We start from the raw sequence: 26,559 nt of genomic DNA on the forward strand, positions 1-26,559 counted from the left end.
CCCGAAAGGGGCTGCTGTCTAAACTGCCGAATTCCAGACATCTTTGTGCTACGATGAACTTTCTCAGGTCACCCCACATGAACAGGCTGAAAAGTTAGAATTGCTTTTAACAGAAACAAACAAAAAAGGCATTTCCCATGCATTGCTAACAAAAGATATTTTTTCACCTACAATCGCTAATTTGTCGAAACCTTTTTAGTGCACAGGGAGGGAATACAAACAAACAAAACTCCAGGCACCAAAAATTCACTGCACGGTTGCTCCGCCATAGTTCTCAGTCCAGTGTGCGCTTGCTGACTTCACCTCTAGCCAACAGCTACAGAGTAGTCCGGCACTTGGGAAAGATGGGCCCGTTCAGATCGGCCAGCCGCCTCTTCCTCACTGAGAAAAAAGGGACAGAAACAAGGTTGAGGCGAAACAGTCCTCAGATGTCTGTTCAGTTCCATTTTGCTTATTGATATTTTCAGCCTTAGTATAAACCTCACCGCAAGGAAAAGGTAATTTTGTACAACATTCTCCCATTCTGTCCTCACGACAGCCCTATGAGGCTGACACAGTGTGACTGGCCCGAGGTCACCCAATAAGCTTCAGTGGCAGGACAGGGCTTTGAATTTGGGCCTACTAGATCAGGGGTGGCCAAACTTCCTTAATCTAAGAGCCACACAAAATAAGCTGCATGACAAGGAAGGAGCAAAAAGCAAATAGATGGGAAGAGGGAGAGAGAGGTAGAAAGAAAGTAACTTTAAATGCTGCCATGGCTTGGCTTGGCGAAGTTATTTAAAGAGAGATGCCTTCTCCAAGCCAGTCAACGGGGTGGTGGCGGCTTCAAGAACCACATATGGCTCCCGAGCTGCCCATCTCTGTACTAGATCCTAGTCAGGAACGAACTACTATACCTCTTATTTAATTTGAACCATTTCTTATTTCTTTAAAACAGAGGTCCGTAGCCACCGGTCCGTGGACTGTTAGCAACTGAGCCGCACAAGAGGTGAGCAGTGGGTGAGAGAGCACCTACTTGTAGGAAAACAAGCTCAGGGCTCCACTGATTCTGCATTATGATGAGTTGTATAGCTATTTAATTACATATTCAAATGTAATAATAGAAATAAAGTGCCCAATTGTATCATCACAAAACCATCGCCCTCCCCCCCCCCAGCCTGTGGAAAAATTGTCTTCCACAAAACCAGTCCCTGGTACCAAAAAAGTTGGGGACCCCTGCTTTAAAACACACACAGCGGCCTCTCTAATCTCATGAACGAATCCCTTGGAAATTACAATTTCTTTACCACTTGAAAGCACATGCTAAATTTTCTATACAGTGAATCTTCCCCACCCCACCCCTGACATGGTTTCTGTGTTCAGTCACTCAATACAGCAGACAGGGAGGGAAAAAAGAGGAGGCAAAAGGTAAGAGTTGTCAATGGTCATGAAGAAGATAATGAAAGGTCTTTTTTCCAACATGGAATCTGAAGCTATTTAAAAAGAAGTAGGAAGACATCTGTGGTGAAGCCCAGAACAGAAGCCAGAAGAGACTAAGCAAGAAAAGTAGGAAAGCACTGCTAGCTCGGCCCAAGAGAAGCCAAGTGATTGCCGGGGAGGGGGGGAATCTTTACTTAGACATCTTCCAGTTCCCGGGCTGACGTGTTATGCCAGTGGCCACCACATCGCTGGATACGAGCTGCAAATGAGAACCACATCAGATATACCTTTTGCATAGCTCTTGCAAACAAGCTGCTAACAGGTGATATGTTGGGATAACCCAAGATATTTTGGTCCGTGAGACATAATATCTGATGGCCCCAGGAAATTCTACTGAAATAAATCAGACAGCAGCTTTAGAAGGTTGAATATGACTAATTTTAAAAGAAAGAATCTCCCAAACCCTCTCAAATTTTATCCCTCCCCCCCCCCAATATTATGCAAGCCAGAAACAACGCGGGGAAAATCACAACCTCTTCCACCTGTCTGACAGCCAATAAGCAATCTCAGCACTTGGCTGGCTGGAGGAATTCACACCCTGCCTCTGGAAAGGAACCTCTGCTTCTAAATATGCCACAAACCATCTGTTAACTTACCAAGGTCATTGTTGTTCATCATGGCATTGGAGGCACGAAGCCGAGGGCCTTGCTGCGTGAAGTGATACCCGAACTTCAAAAGAGATGTGTTTTTTTCTAACATACTTGCAATCTCCATTTCCACCTTATTCCCCAATAGCTGGCTCTTTATGAAAAGAAAAACAGGAAACAAAGCATCCTTTTCAGTTATTTTACTCTTCACTTCTTCACCTCCTTGACTCGGAATTCAGAGTACCATTTCTTACAGCAACGAATCCGGATTTATTGTCAAATGTACATTCCAAAGAGAGTCACAGATGAGCATACCTGTGTGATAGCCAGGTTCTCAAGCAGTGGTCAGTCAATCAGATTATCACATTAGGTGTATACCTAACAACCTTAGATATACACTTTTAAAAGAACTAGATCTGAATTCAGTAGCATCCTAGAGAACAAGATTTTGGGATATAACTTATACCGTATAACCTCTTGAGAGATTTTTCAGATACATATGAAGGAAGCTTTGACTCTCAAAAGCTTATACCCCGAAAATCCTGTTGATCTCTAAGGTGATACTCAGGGCTTTTTCTGTAGCAGGAACTCCTTTGCATATTAGGCCACACGCCCCTGATGTAGCCAATCCTCCTGGAGCTTACAGTAGGCCCTGTGCTAAGAGCCTTGTAAGCTCTTAGAGGATTGGCTACATCAGGGGTGTGTGGCCTAGTGTGCAAAGGAGTTCCTGCTACAAAGAAAGCCCTGCTGATATTTACCTGGGAACTGAGTTTCCAGCTGAGAGATGAGTCTCCAGCAGCACATGTCTGATTGAAAGTCCTTGGGGCAAACAGGAATGGGTCCAAGGACCTTATAATGTATAGTCAGAGCTTTTCAAAGAGCAAGAGGGGAAGAAGAAGACAGCAAACAAATATGCCAGGGTGGCTGGTGCTTAAGCTACCTGAGCCAATGATTTGCAAAGGTGCCGCTATGGTCTAAGGAAGCCACACTGCCCACAGAAGTCATCTCACCACGTCTGAAAATTCTAGCATGAAAGAGCAGCTATCAAATATCCTTGGCTGAAGAATGGTATGCTCCTTCTGTCTGGGATGGTCATCCTCTTCCACTGAATATGCAGCTTCAGGAAGGACATGGGTGGAGCCATTCTCCTACAAATGGACCCAGAGCTTGTTCAGAGATTTCTAGCAGGGAAAAGAGCTTGGTGGGAGAGGACTACCATCCCAGATAGGAGGAATGTACTGTTCTTCAGTCAAAGGAATACAATAGCCGTGCTCACCTGCTACAACCTCCAAATAAGCTCAAGGCTCATAAAGATATGATCAAGAAACCATCTCCCTAATCACAGTTGGTTTTTTTTTAAAAGTATTCCTTTGTATTTCTAATGAACAAGATAAACAACTGAGTGTACTTGCAACGTTTATACAAATTCTGCGGGCTTCCCAAAATAGGGATGGGAGAAAGATGAGGACAGGCACTGCTTCAGATAGACTAAGAGCCCAGTAGCACCTTAAAGACTAACAAAATGTGTGGAAGGTAAGGTGTGAGCTTTTGTAAGTTACTGCTCATTTCTTCAGAAAGCTCATGCTCTACCACAAGTTTTGGTAAGTCTTTAAGGTGCGACTGGACTCTCACACTTTTCAAGGAACAGGAGAAGTGAATCTGGACAACAGATCACTATTGGCTGGTATGCTCATCTGCTGTTTTAGCTGTGAAGCCAGTTCAGGAATGAACTCTGAACTTACCTTCTGCGTTACACTTGTTTTTGCTCAAAGGATTCCTTCACCCATTCCCTGACTAGCAGCTTACAGCCATTAAGATATATGCCACTCATTAAAATCCCTCCCATGGAACACTTATTTTTTTAGAGCAGGGACTTTCTTTTAAAACACAAGCAAGGATGGTTTTCTTGGCTTATTTCTCCTTTCTTGTGTGTGCAAGAGAGTCAAAATGGATGTTTATGTCACCTGGTTGTCGATTTTGAGCTCAATAAGTGTCTTGTTGTTCTGGAGTGCTTCTACGAGGGCCAGGATTCCTGATCCAGAAATGAAGTTAGATTCCACGTTCAAGCTCTTCAAGACACTGTTCACTTTTAGCATTCCTGCTAGCGCCTTTCGTCAGGAGAGGGGCACGAAACAAAAAAGGAGAGGCATACTGGGTATCTTTACTGACATTCTTAATAAAATGAGAGCAATAATATCAACATCAGCAGCCGAGCCCTGCTGTGGGTTCTTTGATTGTTTAACCAGAGTTCTATTGCAGACAAACACGGAGGCTCTGTTTAGTTTTCACAGCCAAATAGCCCTGCGTCATGGTCAGAGAGACACTTCTTCAGCTCAGAGTACTGAAATCTAGTCTGCAAGCAGCACATGACAGATGCTGGCCTGGAAGATGTTGTCCTATCACAGGCTCCAAAACTGACCATCTGACTACCCAAGGAAGCAGGTCAAGCCCTTTACTCAGCCACTTTAGCTATTGTCCCAAACTCTTCCATGGACTTTTAGGGGAGTGTCTCTCTAATTTTAATTCAGCAATAAAGCGTACATCTGTTACCACAAGAATTGAAACTGAGACCCAACCTGGACAGCCCAGGCAAGCTTCATCTCATCAGATCTTGGAAGCAAAGCAGGGTTGATTCTGGCAAGTACATGGAAGGGAGACCTCCTTGGAATACCAGAAGTCGGGAGGTGGGGGCAGGCTTTATTTAGCCACCTTCCTGACTATTCTCTAGGCTCCCAGTAGGGGTCAGTCATCAGCAGGACTTTTTTGGTAGAAAAAGCCCAGCAGGAACTCATTTGCATATTAGGCAACACCCCCTGACAACAAGCCAACCAGAACTGCGTTCCTGTGAGTTCCTGCTCAAAAAAGCCCTGGTGATCAGACTTCCCAATGTATGTGTGTGCGTGCGGGCACATACACACACACATATATTTTTAAAAGTGAAGAAGATGAAGAATAGAAACTGGATAAACAAGCCCTGGCTAAATTTTCCGAGGTGTCAAGTCTACCTCCTTTTACATAGTTAGTGTCGAACTGCTCTGATTGGATGGGGAAGACTAGACCAACCTTGTCAGATGTCAGAAGCTAAGACCACCAAGGAAGTCCAGGGTCACTAGGCAGAGGCAGGCAATGGCAAACCACCTCTGTTAGCCTCTCACCTTGAAAACAGGGTTGCCATAAGACGGCTGCAAATTGATGGCATACTCCACCCTAGTGTCAGATACCCTGCACGTACAAAGCTGAAAACTTGCTGCAGATCCATCCACTGGCATGGGTTTCTAGCCTCAGTTTCTAACTACACACAGGTAAACGGTTATATACCCTTCATCACGTGTGGGCACATGGCAGACAACTGTCTTCTCACTTACTTTTTTGCCCTCTATATCACTAACTGGGAAATGTTTTCCCATGTTCAGCCATGTTAAGCATGGTCAACATGCCTTGAGATGCAAACTAGATATATGAGGTAGAACAAAGTTAGAGTCCTGTGGCCCCTTTAAGACCAACAAAGTTATATTCAAGGTATGAGCTTCCATGTGCACGCACACTTCTTCAGATACATTGGAATGGAAACTCACAGTTCATATATATACACACACACATACACAAACACACAGATGCCTCTACATAGGTGAACAGCAAATTAGCATACAACTTAATGATAATATTTTGACATATGCAAAGGTCAAACAGCAATAACAAGATTTTTTGGGCGGAGGGGGAAGTGTAGCAATAAATATGTCATATCTTGAATAAGACTTTGTCTTAAAGGTGCCACAGGACTCTTAACTTTGTTCTACAGCTTCAGACCAAGATGGCTGCCTGCCTGACCTAGGCATATTTGAGACTTAATCCTGTCTAAAATTTCTGCATGCATGTGTGTGTGTGTGGGGGGGGGGGGATTTTTGCCAATTCTCCCTCTTGTGGCAGACCTACCTACAACTTTTCCCCTGGTTTCTCCTCCCCCAGGAACAGGATGCTGGGTGCATTTTGAGCTGTAGTGGAAGGGGCAAGCATGCTTCTGTGGACAAAAGTCCCCCCCTGTCCATAGCAACTGAAGGATCCAGCCCAGTGTACAAGTACCCCATGCGCTTTCCCAGAAGCCAACCTCTACATCAAGATCACTATTGTCTACTCAGACTGGCTGTGGCTCTCTAGAATCTCAAGCAGAGGTCTGTCACATCAACAGCTACCTAGGACTTTTAACTGCACATGCCAGGCATTGAACTTGGGACTTCTGCATACAAAGCAGAAGCTCTTCCACTGAGCCACGCCCCCTCCCCAACTGGATATGTCAATCTGGACCTGCAGACTTCACATTCTCAACATGCTCATTCAGCCAAAGAAAACATCGAAAATCTTTTATCTGAACCCAGTGACTTGTGCCTGCTTCCCCTGCTTCCGCCCTCACTGGGGAAGATGTGTTAAGCAATGTTAGGCCTGCTGTATTTTTTTCCACTCCCTGCTTCTTTGTTCAGCCACAACCGGGTCAATGCAAAGAAATAAACAGTCAATCCCAAGTGTGTTTAGTCCAAAGGAAGTTGCCCCAATAACAACTGGGCTTTGCTTCTAGTGGGGTGTTTGTAGGATCGCTGCCTAAATATTGCTTTTGGTCAGGCAAAGGAAGAATGCAAGAATCACACTTTGGGTGCATTCACACACACCAAATAACACACTTTGCAACTGGATGTTTACTGTGTAAGAATGGCAACATCCACTCGCAAACAGTCGACGTGTGAAAACACCTTTTGACACCCTCTTCCTTCAGCAGATCATCTTTTAAGGAAACAGATCCCGCTAAAAGCTGCCCTGAGAAGATTAGTCTGGGTAATCTATCTCTTTTTTTTTTCCCCCAATACAATTTTTATTATAAATATAATGTTTGTATACAGAGAATAACATTGATACAGTAATGCCTTAATTTTCATTACACATACATACTGTTATATAAAATAGAGTTGTACAGCTATAGAGTGATCACAAGAAAAGAATACTCTTGTGGATAACCCGTTGGTTAAGTGAAGAAGAAAGAGTGGTGTCAACCTCTATCCTATCCAGAATTGGATACCACTTTGCATAGAAATCATTAGCTGCCTTTATCCTGGGTAATCTATCTCACTTACATAAGCAACGGGGTCATTGCTTCTGGTTCCAACTATGCTGAACTTTTTCACATAGGTGTTGTTCTTCAGAGCTTCGGCGTAGGCTTTTAAGGTCGGGATGGGAATGTCCTTCAAAGAGAAACACACAGATAAGGCTGGTAGGGATGGTGTCTCCAGGGTGAGCTACATATTGCAAGGGAACATTGTGTTCCTCACCCTGTTTCTTTCCTTTTACTGTGGGAGACCCTTGCAGAGGACAATCAGTGGGTAAGGGGTCATTCAGCTGCACCCCCTCCCTCTATTCTCCCTGGCAAAACCTGCACCTCAGAGTACTTTTTAACCTAGCTTATTCTGGTTTCAGAATTCAGCAGAAGAGAAAATGTCCAAAAACAGCAAAGGGGGGGGGGGACAATCCAACCTGGGGGGAGGTTGAACACGCCATATTCCCAACAATTATCCCTTGACACCACTCTGCATTCAGGGTTTGAACAGGAGAGCTGAAGTCCACACGCCTTAGTCTGTTTATACAATGTAAAACTGTAGGCTGGTGCAACCCCAATTTGCCTTGGGGCCATGTAGGGGAGAAAAAAGAGACATTTTCACGATTCAAATCCAGATCCCCTGCACAGCTATTAGCATTGTATTAGATATGTATTTTTAAAGGAGATGTATTTTTTTCCTTTAAAATGCGGAAACACTAGTGGAATGGAGAGGAGTGCAGTGCTGGGTTTATTTAGTGAGGATAAAGGAAAAAACCCACTTTTCCTTTCCATCACGGATTGGACTGGGACAAACAGAGGCTCCACACACCTGACATTTGTATTTTAAAGATCAATCATAGAATTTTTGTCTCATCTGTCTGAGCTCTCTGTAGGTATAGGAGCACAGGTTTGGTGAAATAAATCTGCAGTTCTCTCCTTTATTTCTATTATTTTCAGTAGAGATTTTTAGTACCAGTCAGCATCTGCTAACCAGCACAATAAAATACTTCCAGTCTTAACCTGAGGGGGGTTCCTGTTTTACAACATTCCCACTCAATCGAGTAACTTTTAGGTACATTATAAAGCAAAGAAATAAACAACCCCCCCCCCAAACCAAATTCCCAAGGTAATATAATTATTCTCTTTAATAATAAATAGAGGCAGCATTTACACTGTAGCAGAGAAATGGGAATGCAGGGAGTGGACTGACTAGATTTACAGAAACCATTTTATGTGGGAGAAGTGTTAAAAATAATACCATCAACAGGAAATGTAGGTGGTATGATACATTCTACCATCACAGCATTTTATATATTCTGCTGTGGTTGTAGACCAGGCCTAATAGGTTGCTAGCCCTGCACTTTCAAATACAGGAGTTCCTAAGGCATAGAGATGTGATGTCACATTCTCTATGATGCTCTAGGAATTTTCTCAATCACAAAGAGCACAAAGATTGTAAGGATTCACACTGAAGTACTGTCAGAGGATCCTGCCCTCCACCCACAAGTGACAGCAATTGCACAGGATGTTCTAGGAATCCTTACAATCTCTTTGGTCTTAAGAATAGAGATCAGAGAAATTCTTAGAGCTTCACTGTCAATGCTATCCCCTATTTTTTTTTCTCCCAGCCCTGACCTGGATAGCCTGATCTTGTCAACTCTCAGAAACTAAGCAAGGTTGGTTTTGGCTAGCAACCGGAATACCAGGGTCATGATGCAGAGGCAGCCAATGACAAACCACCTCTGAAACAAGTCTAGCTCGTCACCTAGTGGTGCCTAATGCTAAAAGAGCTAGAACTTCTGGCTTCCAGACAGTCTTAGGATCTCCTGGCTATACTACACACACTGCCATATGATAATAATAATTATTATTTCTCCCACTCCTCAAATAATCAGGGCAGAGGAGTGGGGATTTGCCTGCTGTGATCAGGCCTAACCGCTGGAAGTTCTCCTGTGTAAGATCCACTGTAACAAACTCACATCGCTCATATTAATTTCAATAGGGTTTAGGAATGGTGTAGCCTCAAATTTACCACCCCGCCCTCCCTGGTATTGGATATAAACTTAACAAGGAAGAAATCCATACCTTAATATTGTTGAGATTGACCTCCTCAAGGTCTGGATCATTGTTTTTCACTCTTTCTAAAGTTTCTTCTACATCGGTTGAATTTGGTTCATCAGGAACCGGTTTATATTGTGTAGGCTTAATTATACCTGCAAGAAAAGAGTCACATAGCGGAGATAAGAAGTCCCCTTCCTCTGACCACTTACCCTTATGGTACGGAGTTGGATATATACTGACATTTCCATTAATGGAAAGAGAAGAGTAGGGTTGCCAATCCCCAGGTGGGGGCAGGGGATCCCCCGGTTTGGAGGCCCTCCCCCTGCTTCAGGGTAGTCAGAAAGCAGGGGGAGGGGAGGGAAATGTCTGCTGGGAACTCTGTTATTCCCTATATTTATTCCCATAGAAAATAATGGAGAATTGATCCGCGGGTATCTGGGGGGGTTGTTTTTTGAGGTAGAGGCACCAAATTTTCAGTACAGCATCTAGTGCCTCTCCCCAAAATATCCCCCAAGTTTCAAAATGATTGGACCAGGGGGTCCAATTCTATGAGCCCCCCAAAAAGGTGCCCCTATCCTTCATTATTTCCTATGGAAGGAAGGCATTGAAAAGGTGTGCCGTCCCTTTAAATGTGATGCCCAGGACTCCCTTTGGAGTTCAGTTATGCTTGTCAAAGCCTTGATCTTGGCTCCACCCCTAATGTCTCCTGGCTCCACCCCCAAAGTCCCCAGATATTTCTTAAAGACTTGGCAACCCTAGAGAAGAGTAATTCCCGCCAATTTCTCCCTTCCTGTGGCAGATTCTTGATTTGCCCCTTAAGCCATTCCTGAAAGTCTTTCCGTTCCGCAGGAGCAGCATTTCAAGGGCTGCAATGGGAGAGGGGAAAGCTCTCTTCTGCTGACCAAGGGTTTTTCTGAGTTCTCTTTTCCCTTGTTTGTAAGCTCCTGTTTCTTCTGGTGTTCTTTTTTTTTTGCTATTCTGCATGTTTTTTGTTCCCTCTAATAGTCAATTTGATATCACACACTTTCATGTCCAGCATGCCAGATATAACACTGTACAATATCGAATCAACCATTAGAGGTTGATGTGGAACAGACTCCTCACAAATACACCCTCTAAGCTGTGGAGTCTTGTGAGCAAAAATTCTACTTTGTGAGCTACTGGCTTTAAAGTTATGAGTTACTGCATAAATTAGTGTGCTCTGGGGTCATCCTTCCTGAGCTAAGACAAAAATGTGTGAGCCGGAGGCTTAAAATCTGTGAGCCAACTCAACCCTAACTCAGCTTAGAGGGAACATGTCCTCACCTCTGAAAAAAAACAAGGACTTAAGGAAAATGAGAATGTGGAAGAAGATGATATTGGATTTATATCCCACCCTATACTCTGAATCTCAGAGCAGTCACAATCTCCTTTACCTCCCCCACACACACACAACAGACACCCTGTGAAGTAGGTGGGGCTGAGAGAGCTCTTACAAGCAGCTGCCCTTTCAAGGACAACTCCTATGAGAGCTATGGCTGACCCAAGGTCATTCCAGCAGCTGCAAGTGGAGGAGTGAGGAATCAAACCTGGTTCTCCCAGAAGAGTCCACACACTTAACCACTACTCCAAACTGGCTCTGGAAAAGCCCCTATTGTCTTCTGGAATGGAAAATGTAATCTGGATCCAGCCTCTAGAGAGTAAGGAATTGGTTCTTGACTGTCAGAGCTGCCCATACGAGCCCTTATTATTATTATTTGTTTTAACTTTTTAATTGAAAATTCAGTAGAAAAATATAACACCAACATGAAAAGACTACAACAGTGAAAACTCAGCTAGATCTAGGCAAATATTATGTTATTAGACAACACAAATAATCCATAAGGAATCAAATAAATAAAATAATTAAATTAAATTAAAAATTAAATAAAGAAGACGAAAAGTTCCCCTGCATTATGCAAAAATAAATAAGAATAAGTTATGTTCTTGATAGCTACCATTTTGTCCATAACACAAACAGTTTTGAACAGTACATGGACAATTGTTTTTGAAAAACAAGCCCCCCCCTCTTCCACAAATGCATAATAATAGTCTCAAGTCAGCTTGGGTAGTCTACTATAAATATTTTCACGCTAGCATCTTTTTAAAAAATGTACCCTAATCATGAATCAAATCACTTATCAGGCTAATTAAATATCTGGAGGCCATTTTTATAAGAGGGAATAAGGCTGTAGCTAAAGTCTGTGAAAGTGAGGCAGGTTTCATTTGCTCCTCATATATATTATTGTATTGTGTTTCAGTTTTGCAATTCAGTTCAGATGCATTACTTATTAGCATTATACTATTATATTGTATATTTTGTTTTTAATATTTTATGTTGCTTTTATTTGTTGTTAGCCGCTCTGAGCCCATCAGGGCAGGGCGGGATATAAATCTGATTAAATAAATAAAAATAATGTTCCCTCTAAGCTGTGGAATCTTATGAGCAAAAATTCTACTTTGTGAGCTACTGGCATTAAAGTTGTGAGCTACTATATAAATTAGTTTGCTCTGGGGCCATTTTTCCTGAGCTAAGACAAAAATGTGTGAGCTGGAGGCTAAAAACCTGTGAGCTAGCTCACACTAACTCATCTTAGAGGGAACACTGGTTGTATGTATTATATTGCTTGTAATGAATTGTTCTCTAATTTTATGCCCCAGTGTTGTTGTACGGGTTGTGTGGTTCATATAGTTCTTGATGTAGTGATAAATGTAATCTATTATTTTATTTTCTGTACCTTATCCCTGATCTTTCCCCCAATTCTCTAATCTTCCCTGTTAAAACTTAATAAAACTTGCTTATACATATAGTTCTTACTGCATTGTTATTCACTAGGGCTGCCATGTTGTGGGGGGGAGAAAAAGTTGGGGTTCAAATGCAAGCAACTGAGGACCGCTTATCCTTCAGGCGGGGCTGCCCCTAGACTGTCTGACACTAGGCAAGGCTAACTTCTGGCACCCCCCCCCCCACATACTCTGATAACATCACCAAGACACAAGGGAGGGCACCCCATTCAACTCTCCAGAAGGCCAGTGCCCTGGGCAATTGCCTAGTTTGTCTAGCGGCAGGCCCAGCTCTGCCTTCAGGCCAGTTTGCCTCAGTTCCGTCTGTCACATTTTCCTGTGGACAGGAACAGATTAGATCCGAAGCTGTTTTGCGATTGTGAAATTTTTAATTAAGACATTCACAACAAAACTTTATGAAGCTTGTGTAGAAACACAACACTTGGGCAAAATGTAAACGAAGAGCAGAAAATTAATTAAAGGAAAGGCTGGGATAAATGCAAGCCTCTTTTGGTTCAGTTCTCTCGAACCTGAGGAGGCCTTACTTACTGTCTAGACCTTCCTTGTTGACGATTGTTGTGGTTCCGAGCGCCCCATAGTACTGCTGGTTACTCATCAGGGTATGCATGCCAAGAATAGCTACAAGACAAAAAAGGGAGGAAATAAAACAAAGCCTAAGGAAGCTTACTAATACACCCTTTCTTCAGAAAGAGTAAATCGGTCCAAGGCACACAGCAGTGTGGAAAAGGCATGAAATTGTAAGACTGGACAATCAAGTTGCTTTATTTTGTTCACGTTTCTGAAGACAGAGGCCGAAAATGGGAGGGAGGCCTAATGAGTTGGATGGGACTCAGCACATGTCACATGGCAAAACAAGGTACGGTTTCCTGTTCTCAAGGAATCTGCGGGGGATTCGATGTGGCATCTTACCGCATGGTGCATGGGAACCTCTTCGTAGGCTTCCTCACCTGTATCCAACCACGTAGTCCCTTCTTTTGATGGAATGGCACTTGTTTATAGGAGAGGGGCCAGCGATTTCCAATAAATCTTTCCTCTTACTCCCTTTGCCTCCTATGATGTTCTTGAGGGCTTGACAGGCCTGCTCCCAGGGGGAAGCCCAGTGGTTGTAGTGGGACTACATAGATGGTTGGATAAACACTGCTGTCTAACATTCTGTGGGAAATTTTTATTCCAATGGACTAGTAAATCCAGGAAACTAAAGGACAGTGGTTCTCACACTTGTTGAAGCAGAACCCACTTCTAAATTTGTCCTATATTTGGGGACACCCCACTAATAGCACTTCAGGCCACTGGTATTTCAGGTCAGTGAGGGAATGGGCAGAGGCTGTGCCCATTGTTTGCAAACCATTGAGGTTGGGAACAAGTGGAATCACTGGTAATAAATGGGGTACAGGGCAAAAGAGAGGAGGGAATGCCATTCCACTCTCCCTTCTGAGAGCCAGTTTGGTGTAGCGGTTAAGCGCGGGGGCTCTTATCTGGGAGAACTGGGTTTGATTCCCCACTCCTTCACATGCACCTGCTGATGGGACGTTGGGTCAGCCACAAGTTCTCTCAAGGCTGTTCTGCTCAAGAGTAGTTCTGGGAGAGTTCTCTCAGACCTACCTACCTCACATGGTGTCTATTGCGGGGAGGGGAGGGGAAAGGAGATTTGTAAGCCACTCTCAGACTCCTTTGGCTAGCGAACAATCTCTTCTTTTCTTTTTCTTCCTTTTCCTACTGTCTGAAGAAGGGGGCACAGTCCTCCTCCCCTAAGTCAAGAGTTTGATGGACCTGCAAGACATCTGTGACCCACTTTGGGGACACAACCCACAGTCTTAAGAATTACAGCTATAGGGGGAGTGATGAAATTAGAGATGCTTTATGAAGTGGGCTGTATACACACATGGCCATTTCCATGAGGTAAAGGATGAATAATAGGATTGCCAACTCTAGGTGTGAAATTCCTGAAAAGTTTAGAGGTGGATCTTGGTACAGGTGGGGTTTAGGAAGAAGCGGGACCCCAGCAGGGTATAATGCCACAGAGACCACCCTCCAAGGCAGCTATTTTCTCCAGGGGAACCGATCTCTGTCGTCTGGAGGCCAGTTATAATTCCAGGAGCTCAACAGTCTCCTCCCCGCCCCCCAGAGGTTGTCATCCCTAGAAGAACTGTAGTTGTCCTCTGACCACAGTGTGTTTGGGAGGCAAGCCAGGGGTTCTTGATGAACTTGTGCTAGGGGAAATTTTATTTTTTAAAAAAATTCATGCAGGCAGGGCATGCTCTTCAGACCCTGCCTTGGAACACCTTTGGACAGTTTGCAGCAGGCTACATTACAAGCAGCAAATGCCCAGATGCTCAGCCACAGAAGAGCCAAGGTTCACTTTATATTTCAGGCATTCAGCAAGTCGATGCAAAAAACTCACCTTGGAAACAACCTCAAGCAAATCATATTGAATCATCATCATGACTTTACACCTATGGCTTTCAAGCATACTATCCTCAGAAAATTTTTCCCACGTCAACTAATCCACTCTCGGTAGTGCTTTTCGTTGCCCTTTATTATGGAATGTTCTGTTCTCAGCCTTTCGGAAAGGGTATGCTAGAAATTAATACTTCTTGCACTCTGCTTGTGACTATGCATCACAAAGGAAAACAGATAGCCGGAGGGAAGTTGTCTCAGGGGAAACTGAAAGATAGTGGTGGGTCTCCTCTGCTGTTCTGAACTTTTCCACAAGACCCTCAAACAAGACATCCAAAGGTTTCCAGGGATTTTGAACACCACATGAACACATGAAACTGCCTCATACTGAATCACACTATCAGTCCATCAAGGTCAATATTTTCTACTCAGACTGAAAGCAGGAGCCAGTTTGGTGCTGTGGTTAAGAACACTGAACGCTAATCTGGAGAACCTGGTTTGATTCCCCACTCTCCACACGAAGCCACCTTGGGTCAGTCACAGTTCTTTCAGAGCTCCCTCAACCCCTAAAAACAAGTCTAGTTTGCCACTAACGTAATGCTAAGAGCTATAACTTGCAGCTGCCAGACAATCTTAGTATCTCCTGGCTATTCTACACACAATGCCATAAAATAGGAGGAGGAGGAGAGCAGTGGCTCTCCAGGATCTCAGTTAGATATCTTTCCCATTGCCTGCTAACAGATACTTGTAACTGGAGATGCCAGGGACTGAATCTGGAACCTTCTGCATGCCAAGCAGATGTTCTACCAGTGATTCATAGCTTCTTTCCATAAGTTCCACAGACATATGGAAAGAAAGGGCTGAAGAAAGTTTAGGGAAATTACTTAATTGGTTTAAGAAAAGGGGAAAGGTGCAAATTTCAAAGAGTACCAAACCAGCTCTTTTCTTAGCTAGCTTTTTTCGTAACTCCAGAACAACAGACAACTTCAGAACAGCCAGTTTAACAGCAATACAGGGCTTTTGTAATGGGGTACTGCAGTGTTCCCCAAAATGCTAGTCACTGAGGCTTACTAAAATTGGAGCGATATTTCATTGAAATGTTTACTTTTACAGGGTGTATTACAATTATCGACCTTCCAAGAAGCCTATTCCATCATTCCTGCACAAATCACTATTCCAGGCATACCTCTTAACTGAACAGAGGCCAGTTCTGAGCTGTAATTCATGCAGAAACACAACAGGAAATGTCATGTGAGGCAATGCTGTTGTCTGTGAACTGAGAATGATGGGATCATTCGATCATACCCAGTCCAGAGTTGTAGCAGAATTATCCACCTCAATCAGCAGAGGCTGACAGAAAAGAACAAAGGCCAGGGCAGAAAATCATGCAGGGAAGCGGCAGGCAACCTCCATTGTGGGTGGATATTCTGGGCTCCCAGTGGCCTTTAAGTATTTCATTTGTTTCTTTATTGAGGTACACTGCCTTGCCCTGCCACGCGTTTTAGCAAGTATCAGCCTACAGCAAGCATGCTTCAAAAGGGCCCTTTCCAGCCAAGCTACAACTGATGAATGATATATAACCAGCTCTCCAAGCAGCAGTCAGGCCTACAAGCTCCCACACTGCAATTCCGACTCTTTTTTTAAATTCAGAACTCTTGTGGAATAAAAAACGGTGAAGCAGCAGCGCACTTTTTGGACAGAACAGACCAGCAGGCCTGATGCAGCAGGATCGCACAGCTAAAGAGGTCACTAGCATAGGTTTCTTACACTCCCTCTGTGATTCCTAAAGAGATGGATGATGTCAGGGGAACATGAGAGGAACACACAGCAGGCTGCAAGAAAAATCAAACAGAGATGAAGCAGGAGTGGGCAGGTTCCGTCAATGAGGGTGACCAAAGGAAAAGGGGAGATTGGTTAAAAACAACAGCAAAAGCATGATGGAAGTTAACACCAAGACGTATTTGGACTCGGCTCATCCATTAGGCAGTCCTAGGCAGCTGTCTAGGGTGCAGGTGACCCTGGGTTGGGCCCACTCACTCATCCACCCACCCTCGCCTCCTCAGCAAGGGAAATGGGTAAGTGCAGCAGCGTGGTGCGCCCACGCCTCAGAGCATGTATGCTGCCCAGCCACCATTGCTCAGCCTGGCTGTCATCACTTCCAGAAGCGATGGCATTTGGGTGGTGCACACGCTCTGAGGCGCAGGCACCATGTCACCACCACGTCTCTTGCCCTCACCCTTGCCAGGGGTGAGGGAGGAAGAGTGTTGGCGGTGGGCTGGAGCCTTGCCTCAGGCGCCAGATGCCCTTTAGCAGCCCTGTTTGGACTGAAAGCAGGTGGGACAGTTTCAAAGCAGTTCTATTGGTCTGTGAGCACCAGGTCAGCCCAAGAGCTACCACAGACAGGGATTTGAAGCAGGGCAGCAGGACTGTCTAGCTCCTTCTCCCCAATTAGGGCTGTCAACACCGGCTTGGGGAATTCCTGGAGAACTACGGGTGGTTCCTGGGAGGGCAGGCTGTTTTTTGGGGGAGAGCTCAGTAGGGATGTGATGTCACATTAGGACTTCCGTTCCTCCTAGGCTCCATGGTATACCATATACTTCACCTTTCGAAGCTGCGCTTTCTGATCTCCGTCGTCTGGGGATCTGCTGGAATTCTGGGACATCCCCAGGTCCTACCTTGAAGTTGGTAACCCAACCCTAAATCCTCTCATCCACGTATTTCCTTTAAAACCTGCATCAGTGCACAGGACAGCACAATTCTAAAATGAGTCAAATCCTTCTGGGTCCATTGAGGTCAATGGGTTTACAAGGGCAATAGATCTGGCCTTCTGTCCAGGGTAGGATGTTGGGCAATAGATCTGACCCAGGTGCTTAGCATGGAGGAAGAAAGGGTGGTGGTGTCACAGTCACATACTTCCTTTTCCTCTGGAATTCCTCAGGAAACTCAGTTTTAGGATTACACTTCAGTGTTATGCAAAAGCGACACCGTGGATTTTCATGGTTTAGAATGGAATAACCAGAAGCCGTGTGAAATAATGATTCCCTTTAAAAAAAGGTAAAGGTAGTCCCCTGTGCAAGCACCAGTCATTTCCAACTCTGGGGTGATGTTGCTTTCACAACGTTTTCACGTCAGACTTTTTAGGGAGGGGGGGGGGTTGCCATTGCCTTTCCCAGTCTTCTATACTCCCCCCCCAGCAAGCTAGGTACTCATTTTAGCGACCTCGGAAGGATGGAAAGCAGAGTCAACCTGAGCCGGCTACCTGAAACCAGCTTCCACCAGGATCGAACTCAGGTCATGAGCAGAGAGTTCAGACTGCAGTACTGCAGCTTTACCACTCTGTGCCACAGGGCTCTTAAAAGAGTCATAGAAGGGGAATAAAACGAAACAAAAGCAAGTCCACGTGGGAGGAAGAGAAAGGGGAGTACAAAGGAAACCCACCCCCAAGCTCCAATCAATGCACCCTCTTGTCTTACCAGCAATGTCGCAAAGCTCAGCATCAGAAGCATTTGCTAGCGCCTCCTCCAGTTCTGGTTCTAGAGTCACACTCTCCAAGACAGGATCCATAGCCTTCTGCTTGGGGACCCAGACTTTCCCTGTAAACACAAATGGTGTTATCAGCTCCCTTCTGGCAGACACAGCAATTGTTTTGATTCAGGGACAGAAGTTTATTGTTGCTGAGAACTTCATCCTAGCAGCCCCCAAGCGAAGAAATGAAATGTGCAGGAACAGGACAAAAACAAATAGGTCTCTAAATCTGCCGAAGGTAGCCACTGTCAGAGGAAGTGTGAATACTTAGTCAATGGGACAAAGGTCTAGAGCAGAGCAGAGGATTTTTTTAGGTGATATTTTAGAGATAAATAAAGGGGGTAGGGTGGTAGATTGGTGGTACAGCATCTGCTTGGTACCAGAAGGTCCCAGGTTCAACCCCTTGCTCCTCCAGCTGAAAGGATCTGATCAGGGTTTTTTTCTTTTAAGAGGTGCCAGAACTCTCAAGAGGGAAATGAACGAGTGCTCCTCATGAATTTTTAAACTTTTTTTTTTAGAATGTTGTTTCCACAAAGCGGTTCTGGAACTCTGTTCTGCCACATTCCCCCAGGAAAAAAGCCCTGGATCAGATTGTAGATGACAGCGAAAGACCTCTGCCTGGGATCCAAGAGAGTAGAAATCTGAGTAGAAAGTACTAGTCTTGATGGATGAACAGTCTAACTCAGTATAAGGCAGCTTCCTGTGTTCATGGGTGGCATGGACACAAAAGGACATACTGCTTCCCCTGCCCAAGGCTGTAGGTGGAAATCAACTCCCTACAAAGTCTTCTGCCCAGGGTAGGATGCTGGGCAATAGATCTGACCCAGGTGCTTAGCATGGAGGAAGAAAGGGTGGTGGTGTCACAGTCACATACTTCCTTCTCCTCAGGAGCTCCTTTGCATATTAGGCCACACACCCTGATGTAGCCAATCCTCCAAGAGCTTACAGAACTCTTATTACACAGCCTACTGTAAGCTCTTGGAGGATTGGCTATATCAGGGTGTGTGGCCTAATATGCAAAGGAGTTCCTGCTGCAAAAAAAAGCCATTTCTCCTCCTTCTAGAGCTCTCCCCCCTCCTGCCGAAGAAGCTCTTCCTTGGTGAACCACAAATGGCCATGTTATATGCATCTAGGAAGCAACATATATGGCTGCCCAAGACCCATCTTAATTGCTGGATTGGAAGGGGGAAATGATCAGTCTTTTAAAAACAGTAATCAGTAACACTATTGTGTTCCTGGAGATCACTGTCTTGTTAACCCCTTGGGATAAGGCGCTCTCTTGTTTAGATCTTACAGACATTGGTGGATGTTGCCCCCTGGATGCCACCTATGACAAAGGCTGAAGAATGAGACTAGGGCTGATTCCACATTAACCTTGTTCTGTACCAGGCTTCTGTTTCTTTCCAGAGAAAGCTAGTGATTTTGCACCAGCTACTCCGTGCCACCATTTTGCGCCAGGGCAATCTGCAATTTGCAGGTTTACAGTGCAGCGTGGCAAATTGTGGGTTGCCCTGGTGCAAAACTGCAGAGCGGTTGGTGCAAAATCACCAGCTTGCTTCAGAGAGAAACGGAAGCTTGGCACGGAGCAAGGTTAGTGTGGAAACAGCCCCAATTTTAAGAGAAGCTAGGCTGATTTGAGAATGTGGAATGGCACAGTATAGCCCAGTCTTATCAGATTTTGGAAGCTAAGCAGAACCGGTACTTAGATGGGAGACGACCAAGGAAGACTCTGCAGAGGAAGGCACTGGCAAAACTGCATTTAATTATTTAATGGATTTTATTGTGTGGTTTTATGATAGATAGAACCCACTCTGAGCCTGCTTGCAGGGAGGGCAAGATATAAAGGAAATAAATAAGTAAAACCACCTTCACTTCTCACTTTCCTTGTAAGACCCTTGATGCGGTCATCATCATCATAAGTCAGTTGACTTAACACCACATATATACATACCTAGACTAATTTGGAAGCACCCTCACTGCATCTGATCTCAATGTACCTTTTTTGAGACCTAGCTCTGAAAAATACCAGTTTTGCTAGGCTGAAATACAAGTTAGATGTGCATGCTACCAATTGGTGGGTCTTCCACGATGTTGCCAGGCAAGCTGTTTCCCACACCCCATCCCCCAGTCTGAAATTTCTCCCTTTTCCCATTAATAAGATGACAAACAAATCAATAAGCTGATAAAGGCTCGTGTGGTGCTTTCAGAAACGTTTTGAAAGAAAGGCAGACAGCAGATCAGAAGAAATCAGGAAAAGGGAAGCAAGACTGACCATTCAGACAGTGCTGGATTTACTGGAATGTGCATCTGTCGCTTCCACTGCAAAGCTTGGAGGAAGCCAGGCTTATTCTGTAGCTGAAGAATGTGCTTTGACTTCTTTTTCTACTGCATCTGTGGATCTCAAGTGGCAGAATCCCTCCACCTCTGCAGCATCTGATCTTTGCTTCCATTGTCAGTCAGTGGTTTCTATCACAACCATTTTCAAGTTTGTCCCTCTATGCAGTGGGAGTGGGGTGTGTATGCGGAGAAGCGACAAGCTAGAGGGGTTTGCCCCCTTCAGTGATATTCTGGGCTCCTTACTTGAATATTGAGTTTCCGGGAGCGGGGGGGGGGGGGCGTTAAAAGCTTCTAATCCAATGACATTGAAGGATATAAGGAGGAATAACACGTGAGGGCTGTATGATGCTCAAGAGCACTGTAAGCAGGGCTTTTTTGGTAGAAAAAGCCCAGCAGGACCTCATTTGCATATTAGGCCACACCCCTTGATATCACCATTGTTTCACACAGGGCTTTTTTGTAGAAAAAGCCCAGCAGAAACTCATTTGCATATTAGGTCACAGCCAGCTGGAATAGCCTTCCTGTGCATTCCTGCTCAAAAAAAGCCCTGACTGTAAGAGGTAAGTCTGCTACCACCCTCCAATCACTCCATCCATTATAGTGCAGGTAATGCTGTGACTGACAAATACGTGATCCTTATTTAACTGTATCAAAAGCAGTTTAATGAATTAAAGAACTAAAGTTCTTCTATGCTTGCACAGAGCATTTATGGAATACTGGAGAATAACAGCCCGCAATTAACATAAAGTGTGAGAACACAAAAATGTATGGGACAAAGGCTCCAATTAGATGTCAAAAAATATGAAAATATATGAATTATTGTGGTTTGTAAAGCAAGGACACAACTATACCGGGTTGTGTACATGATCGCCAGTGTTTATCCCTACAGTATCTCATAGGAAACCCTTTCATTACAAACAGTTTTTTTCAGCTCAAAACTTCTTATGAATGGGTCTGAGGGGAAAAAATACCAAAGTAGTTAAGACCTTCTTAGCTACCACATTGACATGCAGTTACAATGGCACTGGAAAGGTTTCCCACCCATTCACCCAAATGCTGTAGTCTCGCATTACCTTGGTGGTATATTAAAAAAAAACATTCCCACCTTTTTTTCATCTAACTGATCTCAATGCCCTTTGATTTTCAAATTAAAACACAAACTCTACTTTGAAGCCTCAACCCCATTAACTGTAAAAGATGACTTGAATTATGAACTGTCACCACTTAGGCAAAGAATGGTTTACATTTATCTGAATGCCTTTTCCCATGAGGAGAATGAATATATTTATTTTCTTTATGGTTTAAACGAGGAGGTTATTTTGAAGAGTTAATTGGAGTTCGAAGGACTGGAAGTCAAAGAGTGACAACGCAAGCCGTGTTATGAAGAGAAAAAAAATTAGGCTTCTCTTCAGAAAACAATCCAGAAGAGGCCTGTGAACGAGATAGCATGCTCATAGCTCTGGGCATGGAATGTGACATGGGGGGCTATTTCTGTCCTCTCGGCCTGTGCAACTCTGAACAAAAAGAACAAAGGCCATGCAGTCCAGAAAGCAGCTTGAAGGTTGAGCGTGCCTAAATTTAGCCCTCACAGAGAAGCAACTGCATTCTGGACTCTCTCTCGAGATAAAACCCAAAACAGCCACTCTCAATTCCCTTCAAAATTACTGAAATACATATGAAAGAAGTGGGTGAAGCACTTTATTGAAAACAAACCAACCAACAAAAGAATGCAGTTATGACACTTGTAGAATAAAGACTTGATTTTAGAGATGCTTTTTAGAAAGAGGGGTCTCCATGGAACAACAAATATTTTTGCCCATTTTGACCGAAAATATATAGAGAAAAAGAGTCAGCTTGCTTTTAAATGGAATGACTGTCAAAGTACCAATTAAGGTTATACTTTGAATTTTTATTTATTGAATTTACTTCAAGTATACCCTACCTTTCCTCCAAAGTGGCTTACATAGCTCTCTTCCATTTTATCCTCACAACAACCCTGTGAGGTGGGTTAGATCAAGAGCACAGGACTGGCCCAAGATCACCCAGTGAGCTTCTGTGGGATTTGAACCTGGGTATCCCAGATCCTAGTCCAACATCTGAACCAGCTGAACACACTGGTTATCAGAACGAGAGAAGAAAGATAATATAAGAATAAACACTTTCTGTTAGATCAGACCAAAAATGCAGCCGAATGTCTCTATGAAGCTCACAAACAGATACTGATAATTCCGGTACGTAATTCTTCTCCAGCATCTGATACTCTAGAATTAACCAGAAGTGCTGCAACACTTTAAAGACTAACAAAAATGATCCCACCCTAAGTTTTTAGGAGTCAGAGCACACTGCATCAGAGAGGCAAAGAAAACGTAAATATTTCTGCTGTGGGTGTACTCTTCATACTTCTGATGAAGGTTTTAAAGAGGACAGCTGCAGAAGAGCTGTATTTGAGTTCAGTAGCACCTTTAGAGACCAACAAGATTTTTAGGGTATAAATCTTACCCCAACTTATGCTTCTCAAATCCTATTGGTCTCTGATAAGATACTACTGATGAAGTGAGAGCTGACTCACTAAACCTTCATCAGCCAGAAATGTTGTCCATCACTGGACTTCCGTCCAATTCTTGGCAGATTGCGCCCTTCATGAGTAATCTACAAAGTGCAGCGAGGCGCTCTATTTTGCTTCTGAAACAAAGTTCCTACTTCTTTTTCAAAAACGTGTATAACTTTTATTAACTTTGAACAAAATAACAATAATGAAAAGTTCCTACTTCCCGAGGACTGCAGAAACACGTTTTCTTAACTGTGGAAGCAAAATGTTCTGAGTGATCAGAAACGAAAAGCCAAACCACACTGTTCAGCGCCTGGCTGTGATTATAATATGGGTGGCGGGGGAAGCGGGGAGGATTCTCTATTGCAGGGTACAGCATATGCCCATACACATGCACGCACAATGGGCCTCTGCAGGCGCTACACACAAAAGTGCATTGCATTCCACAGTGAATCCTCTGTCCTTTTGATCAGATCATTCAGTGTCAGGGAGGAGAGATTTGTGCCCACAGAAATGAATGGCAGGCATTCTTTTATATGCAAGAAAGGTCCAGAATGCACCTGGAGGGGAGGCTATCGCCAGAGTTTGGGTTAAATGGAACCCTTTCCCACATCACCCAAGTATCTGCACAGAAAGGCACCTTCTGCTGCCCTTACTGTGTCCCAGATTGTATCCTTCATTGGAGCTGCCTTATCCTGGTATCCATTTAATTGACTGATTGATTGATTTTGTTCTGTTTTTATCTTGCCCTCTGCCGCAAGGCAAGGTCACAGCATTCTTAAATTTAAACAGAGTAAAAGGTTTAAACAGAATACAATAATAAAACAATTGAAAACAATTTGTATGCATGAAACCTTAAGAAGCACCAGCAAATAATTCACTGAATAAATTGAGGTTCCAGTTTCAATGCAACTGCAGGCCTAAGCAGAAACAGGAGAAACTCGCGGATGACTAAGCTAAGATGGACTGTAGTGGTATTGGGCATAGCTAAGCAATGCAGGGCAAGGCAGGGAAGGTCACTATGGTCGAGTTTTCTTATCCACATGAAGCTTCCTTATACTGACCACTGATCCATCTACTCAAATCAGCAGTGTTTTCCCAGGGTGTCAGGCTAAGATCTTTCACATCACCTATTATGGTCCTTTTAACCGAAGATGCTGGGCACTGAACCTGGGACTTCCTGCACAGAGTTCCCTATAAACTGCACTAGGGGGCACTGGTGCACATCATTTTAACAGGTAGCTCAGGGATTTCTGCCCACAAGGAAACAATGGAGGATGAGGGCACCTCTTTCTGGGGCCCATATAATTGGACCCCCTAGTCCAATCTTTTTGAAACTTGGGGAGTTTTTTTGAGCAAAAGCAACAACAGCTATGCTACAGGTTTGGTGCCTCTACCTCAAAAAACAGTCCCTCCAAGCCCCAGATTGATTCTCCATTATAATGTTCTCCATAAGCTACAACAGAGCCAGGGGGAGGAGGGTTTTTTTGCACCTTCCTATTATGCTTCTCAGTATGATCTGTAAGCTGCCTTGAGTCACAAAGGAAAGTGGGATATAAATATTTGAATTAAAAAGTCGTTTGGGCAGGTTGATAACATTTAAGCGACTTCCCGTTTGTTAGGTTAGGTAGGGTTCTGACAGTGAATGTTCATCCTCTGCTATACTTGACCTGTCATGCTGGTTGTCATATTTCAAGATGAAGAAGAAGTCATGGAGTAAAAGGACAGGTCCTCTAGTGGATCAAAAAGTTGGGAGTGAGCAGTGAAGTGGCCAAGTTTGCAGATGACACTAAATTGTTCAGGATGGTGAGAACCAGAGAGGATTGTGAGGAACTCCAAAGGGATCTGTAGAGGCTGGGTGAGTGGGCATCAACGTGGCAGATGAGGTTCAATGTGGCCAAGTGCAAAGTAATGCGCATTGGGGCCAAGAATCACAGCTACAAATACAAGTTGATGGGGTGTGAACTGGCAGAGACTGACCAAGAGAGAGATCTTGGGGTCATGGTAGATAACTCACTGAAAATGTCAAGACAAGTGTGCGATTGCAATAAAAAAGGCCAATGCCATGCTGGGAAGGGAATTGAAAACAAATCAGTCAGTATCATAATGCCCCTGAATAAATCGATGGTGCGGTCTCATTTGGAATACTGTGTACAATTCTGGTCACCGCACCTCAAAAGGGATATTATAGCATTGGAAAAAGTGCAGTAAAGGGCAACTAGAATGATTAAAGGTTTGGAACACTTTCCCTATGAAGAAAGGTTAAAATGCTTGGGGCTCTTTAGCTTGGTGAAACGTCGACTGCAGGGTGACATGATAGAGGTTTACAAGATTATGCATGGGATGGAGAAAGTAGAGAAAGAAGTACTTTTCTCCCTTTCTCACAATACAAGAACGTGTGGGCATTCAATGAAATTGCTGAGCAGTCAGGTTAAAACGGATAAAAGGAAGTACTTCTTCACCCAAAGGGTGATTAACATGTGGAATTCACTGTCACAGGAGGTGGTGGCGGCTACAAGCATAGCCAGCTTCAAGAGGGGATTGGATAAAAATATGGAGCAGAGGTCCATATATACACACACACACATATTGGCCACTGTGTGACACAAAGTGTTGGACTAGATGGGCCATTGGCCTGATTCAACATGGCTTCTCTTATGTTCTTAAGAAGAAGAAGACCACAAGAACTCCCCCCCAACCCCCGCTGGTATGTTTTCTAAGGCTCAGCACAGGGCAACAGTCCAAGGCCATGTCTACCAATATAGTGGAAAGGGGTGGGTGAAATTTGACTTGAAGACATGGCCGGATTAGCAGTTAGGCAAAGTAGGCACTGGCCTATGGGCCCCCATGCCTTTAGGGGCCCCAGGCCAGCTTTCCCCCCTGCTTGCAGCCCTCCCAGCCTGCACACGCAGCCAGCAACTGAGCTGCTCTTTGCCAGACTTGCCTGGTGTGGCTGCTGCTGGCATAGTTGCCAAGTTTGCCTCTCTCCCGCAGTTTAGTAAAAGGGGCTTTTGAGAAGGTGCCTGCAGGCTGAGGCTGCAGCAGGAGCCACAGGTGGTGGTGGAGGTGGGCCTCCGACCGACTCTGAGATAATTTGCGAAGAGCCCCAAGACTCTGACTGCCTAGGTCTAATCCAGCACTGCTTGAAGAGGACACATCCATGCAAAAGAAACCCAGCTCTCAACATGACTTTCATTCATTCAGAGTTAGGGTGGCCAACCTCCTGTGGTGGCTGGAGATCTCCAGGTGACAGAGATCAGTTCACCTGGTGAAAATGGCTACTTTGGAAAGTGGACTTTATGAATTCTATTGCACTGAAGTCCCTCAACTCCCCAAACCCTGCCCTCCTCAGGCTCCTTCCCCCCAAATCCCCAGGTATTTCCCAACCTGCAGCTGGCAACCCTAGACTTATGCACCAAAGCACACTTCTCCAAAACACAAATGCAAGAAACTCACTTGACATACCTCTTTTCTCTCCTGTGAAAGGAACCAGATCCTCTCGGTCTTTTGTACTGTTTGCCTGCTTCTCCAAGTGTGCCATAAGGTCATCCCTTTTAAATGGGCCGGTGGGTGTTTTTTTGGTCTGGTCTCTCTGTCTCATTCCTGCTGGCAACAATGCATTCTAGATTGGGGAGGAGAAAACAAAGAAGAGGCACCACAATCACTGGCTTATCTTGTCCCACTGATCTACTGTTACACCAACTGTATCCATTTTTCTGTCC

The 26,559-nt window shown here is 44.3% G+C and overlaps 1 protein-coding gene across 1 annotated transcript in view; it reads right to left on the reverse strand.

Moving 5' to 3' along the window:
* Positions 1-158: 158 nt before the first annotated feature.
* Positions 159-26,559, reverse strand: part of TMOD1 (tropomodulin 1) — a 31,378-nt gene continuing 4,977 nt past the window's right edge. The window contains exons 3-10 of the mRNA XM_060237006.1: positions 26,303-26,459; positions 17,901-18,020; positions 12,559-12,648; positions 9,232-9,359; positions 7,187-7,294; positions 4,031-4,174; positions 2,076-2,220; positions 159-381 (exon numbers count right to left, since the gene is read on the reverse strand). Coding sequence (XP_060092989.1) covers positions 317-381; positions 2,076-2,220; positions 4,031-4,174; positions 7,187-7,294; positions 9,232-9,359; positions 12,559-12,648; positions 17,901-18,020; positions 26,303-26,459 — 957 coding nt within the window. The 3' untranslated portion in view covers positions 159-316. The remainder of the gene's footprint in view (positions 382-2,075; positions 2,221-4,030; positions 4,175-7,186; positions 7,295-9,231; positions 9,360-12,558; positions 12,649-17,900; positions 18,021-26,302; positions 26,460-26,559) is intronic.

This window comes from Heteronotia binoei, chromosome 4, assembly GCF_032191835.1.
Source record: "Heteronotia binoei isolate CCM8104 ecotype False Entrance Well chromosome 4, APGP_CSIRO_Hbin_v1, whole genome shotgun sequence".
NCBI lineage: Eukaryota > Metazoa > Chordata > Lepidosauria > Squamata > Gekkonidae > Heteronotia > Heteronotia binoei.